Genomic DNA, 8,638 nt, shown 5'->3' with positions numbered 1-8,638 from the left:
TTATGCACAGCAGGTCATGATAAAAGTCACCAGGGGGATTGCAGAGGCAGACATTCAGAAGGTGGGAAATACCAGAGCTGAGATCACCCACACAAATTGCATTCAACCACCTTGGGCATATTCATTATGATATAGCCTCTAAGTACATGTACACATACAAGTTTTTCGACCGTTGCCATACTCAATGCCAGCAAAATCTTAGCTGTGCAATTCTTAATTTTTAAGTGATTGTCTCTGTAACTGTAAGAAGTTTTGTCACTTAGGGTTTCTCTTTTCTTTGTACATGCAATGACATTCAAAGGGAGAAATATTCACTGAAAGCTTTTGATGACAGTGTTCATGAGCAGGAAGCAGACTTCCTGTCCTTCCTCAAAATACAGTGACTCTGTAAACATGACATGGTCCTTAAAACTTTTACAGCATCTCCAGCTCCCATCCTATTCATGATTCAGTGATATGCTTAATTTGAACACAGCTCTTAGTTGCTTGCAGTGAGGGCTGCATCTTATTTATTTAAAGCCATTTACATTAAATCAGAGGTTTGGCTGGTCCCCTGATTGGTCACGTAAGTCAGGTTTAATTGTGTGAGAAAATAGACTCATTAATGTCAAATGGAAGGCAAGGCCAATTAAAATTTACAGCAAGCTATTAGCAGTCTCTTAATACTGAATTAATTAAGAGATCTGCTGAAATAAATTGGCTGAGTATGTATAAATTTTGAACTTGAAAAAAGAACCAGCGTAACTAACAGAGGGGAAAATAAAGTGGGAAAGGACTTGTTTGATATGAAATAATAGTTGTGGAGTAATATGTAAATATACCCAACACAGAGACACATAAGATCAGATTCGTAAGAAGATATCTGATACAGTCCAAGTGTTCATCCCAGTTCTAACATTTCATAACCTCTTGCTTTTGGTATATCCATCTGAAGGAAATCTAATATATTGAGAAAATGCCATACAAAATATGGAGATGTATTAAAAAACGTAGAGAGTTTGTTTCACTCACTTTATATTTGATGGATTTTTTTCTCATATCAATGAATCTGAAAGTCTCACCAGTTACCAGAAATAACAGCTGTGGGTGAAGAACACGTTTCACACCGAGGCTGACTCCCTCCATTAGCTCATGGCTACGTGCACAAGACATACATCAGTGCTGAGACCATGAGCCCCTCTACCATGCACATCAGAAAGGTTTCCTGTTGACAGTGAGTGCCCACAAGACACCTATCCCACACACCCCCTGGTGCTACGGTCCATGAGAGCAAGTCATATGCTGCTACCCTTCAGAAGTACTGGGGAAGTGCAAAGGGTGGGTCACGTGCTGTGATGTTGGCCCCACACCCAGGCTGGGAAGCACAGCACCCATGGCAGTGCAGTCCCATGTGTTCTAGCAGCACGTGGAGACAGCTGACTTTATTGCAGAGCAAGCTGTCAGGATAAAGGAGTTACAAAGAATAAAACAGCACATTGCAGCAGCTGGGTTAATTTACCAAAGAGAGCGTGCTGGAGCTGCCAGGGGGTTGTGAGGTTGTCTCACTCACCACTAAAAGCCACCTTAGTTTTTGGAACCTTGAAGGATTTTTACAGCAAAGTCTTTCCTGCTCCTCTTACTAAAGCTGGCTGTAGTGTAATCAGAGTAGCTGCTCTGGATGACCTGCTCTTTGTGAAGCCCACAACAGCATCATTCATTGCTTCTCTTTATCCCAGATTATCTGCCTCCCATTTCTTGTGATTGGCATGAAGTAATTATATGGTGTTTCCTCCACACAGAACCTTGTGCTGTCAGCTGCTGAAGCAGTGCCCATGCAGCTGGCTGTGTGCTTTATCCTCACAATACCCTGAGAAAAGGGGGAAGGAATAAGATACTTCCATTCCCCATCCTCTTTTAGGTCTCTGATGGACTTTTCTATGGTACATTTTCCTCTTATGTTCTTAAGTGGCTCTCCACACTCTGCATCTAGCTGAAAATGAGTTGCATGTTAGATGCTGACATCTCTTGCTGGATCCATCACAGCTGCAGTCTTTTGAGTGTCATTTAAAACCCAAATATGACATAACAGAAGCAGAAGTGTGTGAAGGGGTTCCTCTGAGCAGGAAGCACCATCCCTCCAAGCCTGCTGTTACTTCTGTGCCCTCTGAGGGCCACAGAATGGCATCCAACAGAGAAATCATAGTACCTAAAAGACAGGTGCCCAGTGGCAGCAGGTGACCTGGCACAACTCAGTGCAGCCTAGATCAGTTTTACATGTGCCCAAGAATGCTTCTGCCCTGACAGCAGGGCTGTGCTCAGTGCAGGGGGCTGACTACACTGCAGCTTGCTTGCAGAGAGGCTGGATGACTCCTGTCTGTGCATTAAACACCCCTCTCCACATGGAGTCTGATCTTATGCCCCTGGGGTTGTCTCCTAGCCCATTCGTGCCCATTTATGCACCACTCCAGTTCATAGCTCCATGGGACACAGCTGGGTGCACCAGTCAGGAGGGCAGAGGTCTTGGCTGAGCTTCAGCAGTGTTGTATGAGCCAGACTACAGCTCAAGAGGAGCAATCTCTCTTCCCACACTGGCATAAAGCTGCCCAGTGGTGAAGGTCATCTTTTAGAAAGTGGAAAATGGGAGTCTGAGGCTCCCCTGGGATATCCTGTTGGGGCTGGGGCTGCCCTTGGCAGGTGGGTGCCCAGCAACCCATTAGTTCTTTCCCCGGGCAGTAGGACTTGAGGTCTGGCTGAGCCTTTTCCTCCTTCCTGAAGGAGCTAGTCTGAACCACAGCCAAAACTTAACACATCTGTCAACTCAAATCCACGTGCTGTTCTCTGAGCCAAAGCACCAACATAAAAAGAAAAAACTCCCTGTTTCTTACTTCACCTGTAAGAATTAATTGCCATCAGGCATTGCTTCCAGCAGGCACAGAGCACAGCTTGACCTCTTTGCCCAGTCCAGATAGATCAACAGAAGTTGAATTTAGAAGCTGTAATAATCCCAGCAAACTACTCATAAATGAGTTACAGGGCAACAATTATCTATTGAAATTTTTATGTTAGAGAAGCTCTGTTTTCATGGATGAAAAATAAATTAAATTAGTGAAATTAATTATTTGCTGCAAATTATTCATTCTGCTCCTGTTGCTTGCTGCTCTGTGATACGTCTGTCAAGTAAGCCTGTCTCACTCTTTTCATCTACAAAACCAAGGTTTTAATTCATTATGATTTTTCCTGGCCCTTCTTTGGATCATTTACATTTGTCAAAGTGGATTTAAAATGCTACCAGATCTCTAACTTTTGACAGGCACACTGAAAGGTGTAAAGAACTCTGAAAAGGTGCAAGACGAGGAAGAATAAAGCACAAGGGTTTTAGCAGCCACACTAAGTAAAGTCTTTATAAGGACTGATCTGGCATTTCAAAAATAGTTTCTTCCCAACCTTTCGAGAATGTGCTGAGATTTATCATTTGAGAAGAGCTGATTTCACCTTTCAAACTGAACAATGTACGTACTAATCCTGTGTGCCTATTTTGTAGGTGTTTGTTCTGTAAAATTACAGGGGGGAGAAAAGCCTTTTTGGAAATGAAGGTTGTGCTTTCTGTCGGTCATGCTGGACCGTGCATTGATTTCTCATCGTAACCTGGACAAAAGCCAAAAGGTCACTGGAATGAATCATTGATCAAAGAAAGTAGGTGTCTGAGGTGGTTAGATATGAATTTAAATCTAAATAATGTGCTTCCCTGCACTGATGCAGCCTGACATTATTTTAAACCTAACTTTCATGATCTTAGCATTGTCTTACAAGAACTGGTAATTAGTAATCCCATCTGCATTTTTCCCTGTGCAAACATTGGCACCTGCTATTGGCATCTTAAAATTTGCTGTGCTAATATCGAGCTAAACCGTTCATGTTAGTGGGCAAGGAAGACCCAGGTGGGTAAATATGTATTTCTGGACCCACAAAACCTAGTGTTTTCTCAGATCTCTAAGGTCTCTTGACCCAAGGAGCTTGCAAGTCTCAGCAAACTTATATGTGCCTAGACAAAAATTCAAGGGAAATCTTGTATTACACCCACACTGTGCAATACCCTCAGGAACACATGAAGGTGACACTGGCCTCCAGAGATTAACAGTGTGACTCAGATGTAGACTAATAGGTATTACCCTTTTCCTGGGACTGTCACTTGAACAAATTGACCAGCCCCTGCATTTATTGTTCCTTGCCCTCTATACTGTTCTGCAGCAACCATATGAGTGACACAACCCAGCCATTTGAGGAAGATTATGGAGCTGTGGTTCATGCGTGGCTTATTCCTCCCTGTGAGGCTGAGTGTTACATTTACTGGGTGACTACAACAGTGCAGACAGAACCCCTTTCCCTTGGCTTCAGTTTTTGCATTATAAATTTGTGCATGGATGTGACAGACAAAGAGAAAAGATCATGTTCCTCTGTTTCATAGGTTTCTTGCAGGTCTTCCTCTATTATGAATTTACCTCTTCTCTCTCATATTTTCACTCCTTTCAAACATGCAAGAGCTCAGGGACAAAGAAGGTCATTGGAAGGTCTGGGAAGGGGTTGGATCAGTGATTTTAACTCATGGCTTGTGAACCCCACGTGTCATAAACTACCTCCAAGAAGTATTCATAAGGTGTGTGAGGCTATGTGCATACTCTGTGCCAAGACTAGACCTTTTACTAATTCCCTGTAAGTTTCAAGCAAGGGAGTGGAAATGGAGCACAGTGTACTCACCAGAGTCCCCCTTGCTGGATGACACCAGCCTGAGGATAGTAGGCACGTCACAGCTCTCACCTTTCTTCCAGGATGGACACAAGCCTCAATAAGCAAATTAGCAGTTGAATCTGCCCCTTCATTTATAAGCTTTTCAGAAGCCAGTAAATTGGAAAAAAAAAAAAAAAAAAGATCATTCTTCTGTGGCTGGAAACAGTTAACTTTCTAACTGTGAGTTTTGCTGGATCAGAGCCCTCAGGACCCACTAAAATGAACTGTGTAGTCAGATTTAGGAATTTAAGAGCACAGTGGTAGGTCTTCCTGCACATAAGGGTCCAGGGAGCAAATGTCCATCAAATCTTGGAATCTGGACAAAACAAAGTTAAAAGGAAATACTTGTTATTCTGCTTCTACTTGTTAAGTGCTGGCTGCAGTACAAAGCACTACTGCTGGTGAAGTAGCATTCATCGAAAAGTCATCACAGACATAAATTACTCAAATCCTCATCAGTGTCAGTTCACTGCAGATGAAGAAAACATGGCTAAAACAGAGGACAAAAAGCTCTGGAAAAGGTACACAGAGTGCAGGCAAAGTTTTGCTCCACAGCTGCAATGAAAACTTCATGGTCTCTGCTTGGTTCTTGGTGACACCATTATGATTCTACAGTAACTCAATGTCCTGACAGTGAATTACTCTAGACTTGTTTGAGTCCTGCTGAGATCAAGATTTATGTAGTGATTTTTTTCCAAAACACAGTATTTTTGCCAGAGGAAGAAAACGTTTGGGTGTTTTTCTGCAACTCTGACTGACTTTATATACGATTATGTCTTGTATTTGATTTAAACAATTTTTTTTTTTAAATGATTAAAGGGCATGGTGGTATAGAAACACGTTCTTTTATGGCTCGGCAGGTGTATAAATAGCTGAGCTGTGTTCTCTGTGTAGCAGGTGCTTTGCTGGGTCTCACCAGAAGAGGGTAGAGTTTGGAAAGGACTCCTCGCAGCCTGGGCTCCCTATTGTGTTGGGAAACAGCAAAGGGAAAACAAGCACAAGTTTCTCCTCTGCACGCTTGCACCGACTATGTGCAAGAGTCAGCAGATGAACTCTGGAAGACATTAAAGTAAAAAGAAAACGGAAGGAGAAACAAAATTCAATAGCAGCTTTCTAGGGAGATCTGTGGAATCGAAGAGAAATTGCAACAGTTTTCTGTGGGCTCTCCCTGCTGACTGTCTCTCTGAGAACTGTCACTCACTGAACGTTGCATTAATCAGAGCACAGGATTTATTTCTCTGCCGTGGCTTCCAACCTCTGAATAAATATCACTTTTAGAGAGAGAATGGGACCCGAAAAGACTCTCGAGCACTGAACAGAGGGGTGAGTGTTATTAAATGGTTTCTTCTCTTTCAAATCTGCTGGAGCTTTCTAACATCCTGCTTGCGAGCACAGCAGCCCAATGATTTGTCTTTTCCCTGCAGCTTGTTGCATACTTCAAGAGGCTTTCCTGACCACAGGTTTATTTCTGTAACCTTTCCCACCACGACTCTGAGTTAGTTTGGTAACGTTTGTAGTAAAGCTGACTCGGTGCTGATTTGCTTTCATGAGAAATTAAAGCCATAAAGCTTTGAAACCAAACAACAGGATAAAAATTCAAATAAAATCCAATACAATTAAAATGGCAGGTGACTCTGGGTTTCCAGAGGTGGACACTGACAGATCAGAAATAAACGAAGAAACGGAGATTGTAGTCAATGTCGGTGGGGTAAGGCAGGTGTTCTACGGAGATAACCTGAATCAGTACCCAGAAACACGGCTGGCAGAGCTGATCAACTGTTTGTCGGGGGGTTACGATAGCATATTCTCCCTCTGTGATGACTATGATCCTGGAAAAAGAGAGTTTTACTTTGACAGAGATCCAGATGCTTTCAAATGCATTATTGACGTGTACTACTTTGGGGAAATTCACATGAAGAAAGGAATATGCCCCATATGTTTCAAAAATGAAATGGAATTTTGGAAAGTGGACCTGAAATTTCTGGATGACTGCTGCAAAACTCATCTAAGTGAAAAAAAGGAGGAACTGGAAGAAATAGCTCGAAGGGTGCAACTGATTCTGGATGACTTGGGAGTAGATGCCTCAGAAAGTCGCTGGAAAAGGTGCCAAAAATACATCTGGAAATTTCTGGAGAAGCCAGAATCATCCTACCCAGCTCGAGTGATTGCTGTTCTGTCCTTCCTGTTTATTTTGGTCTCCTCCGTCGTGATGTGTGTGGGGACCATCCCAGACCTGCAGGTCGTAGACACAGAGGGGAACCGTATGGAGCACCCAACCCTGGACAGCATAGAGACAGCCTGTATAGGCTGGTTTACCATGGAGTACGTGCTGAGGCTCATCTCGTCTCCCAACAAACTCCACTTTGTCCTGTCCTTCATGAACATTGTTGATGTGCTAGCAATACTTCCTTTCTATGTCAGCCTGACCCTGACCCACCTGGGAGCCAAGCTGATGGAGCTGAGCAATGTGCAGCAGGCTGTCCAGGCGCTGCGCATCATGAGGATCGCGAGGATTTTCAAGCTGGCACGGCACTCCTCGGGGCTCCAGACTCTCACCTACGCCCTGAAGCGCAGCTTTAAGGAGCTCGGGCTGCTCCTCATGTACTTGGCTGTTGGAATCTTTGTCTTTTCTGCCTTGGGTTATACCATGGAGCAAAGTCACCCTGAAACTTTATTTAAAAGCATCCCTCAGTCATTTTGGTGGGCGATCATTACCATGACCACGGTGGGATATGGAGACATATACCCTAAAACAACACTAGGAAAACTGAATGCTGCCATCAGTTTTCTTTGCGGGGTGATAGCGATTGCCCTTCCCATCCATCCCATCATTAACAACTTTGTCAGGTATTACAACAAACAGAGAGTTTTAGAAACAGCTGCCAAGCATGAATTGGAGCTAATGGAGCTAAACTCAGCGGAGGGGAAAGCCACAAGCTCCAAAAGTGAATTAGAGGATCTTGGGAAGGGAGGCAAAGAGGGTCCTTTTCATAGCACCCGGCTAAAGGTCTCCCACAGTGACACCTTTATTCATCTCCTGTCAGAAGACAAACATTATAGGACCAGGCTTCAAAGCTGCAAATAAACTGTGAGCTGTTGTCAACGCTAAGCTCTAGATCGGGAGGACCTGACAATCAACTACTGAACAGACTCGTGGGATCTGTCAGAGCTGGGAGGGAGCACTGCTTTGCTTTTCCAACATCAGTATAAATTAACCCCATGGTATCTCCATCTGCAGTTGGTAAGGCTTTGCTGTTATTGCCCAAAATAAAGTAGTAGAACTCCACTGAAATCAGACTGCTTAGAATGAGCACGTTCCAACAGAAAACATTTGTAACCATTTTAGAGACTGAGAAGTCCTTCCTGATCAGTAAATGTTTGATGACCTGAATGTGCAGCATTGCCACATCAGAACTCTGTACCTGTGACAATAAAGAGCAGCATCGCACACAGTGTGTCTTCCAGGCTGTCTTCAATCCCTTTGCAGCTAGGAGAACTGCTCCTTAAAAAATAAAAGCAGCCTCTCACTCATATAGATTCAAGCTTATATAGGAAAACATTGTGAACAGTTTCAGCCTACAGCATAATATGAAAGGTACAACCATATAATGTGTGCAGTATATTAAAGAATGGTTTCAGTTTTGTGAAATATAATTAGGGGTAAACTTCTTGAGTAGGTATCTGATCCTCTTTCCAGAAAAAATATAATTTTCAGTTGGATATGAAGTTATTTTTAAGCAGATAGGTAGAATAGAATCAATGTATTTTAAGAAACAAATGACAAAAAAAATTGTTCTAGCTTTTAATTGTAATATAATAATTTATGTATGCAGAGATCTTTCAGAAAGGATTTATAATCAAGTAATTTTTAAAC

The 8,638-nt window shown here is 42.8% G+C and overlaps 1 protein-coding gene across 1 annotated transcript; it reads left to right on the top strand.

Moving 5' to 3' along the window:
* The first annotated feature begins 5,985 nt into the window (after positions 1-5,985).
* Positions 5,986-8,221, top strand: KCNF1 (potassium voltage-gated channel, subfamily F, member 1). The gene is made up of 2 exons (XM_008942927.1): positions 5,986-6,087; positions 6,155-8,221. Exon 2 carries the CDS (start codon positions 6,386-6,388, stop codon positions 7,847-7,849), a length of 1,464 nt encoding a protein of 487 aa, XP_008941175.1. The 5' UTR covers positions 5,986-6,087; positions 6,155-6,385; the 3' UTR covers positions 7,850-8,221.
* Positions 8,222-8,638: the final 417 nt, after the last annotated feature.

The sequence above is a fragment of the Merops nubicus genome, unplaced genomic scaffold, assembly GCF_000691845.1.
Source record: "Merops nubicus isolate BGI_N331 unplaced genomic scaffold, ASM69184v1 scaffold23206, whole genome shotgun sequence".
Lineage (NCBI taxonomy): Eukaryota > Metazoa > Chordata > Aves > Coraciiformes > Meropidae > Merops > Merops nubicus.
This window is presented reverse-complemented; position numbering and strand designations above follow the sequence as displayed.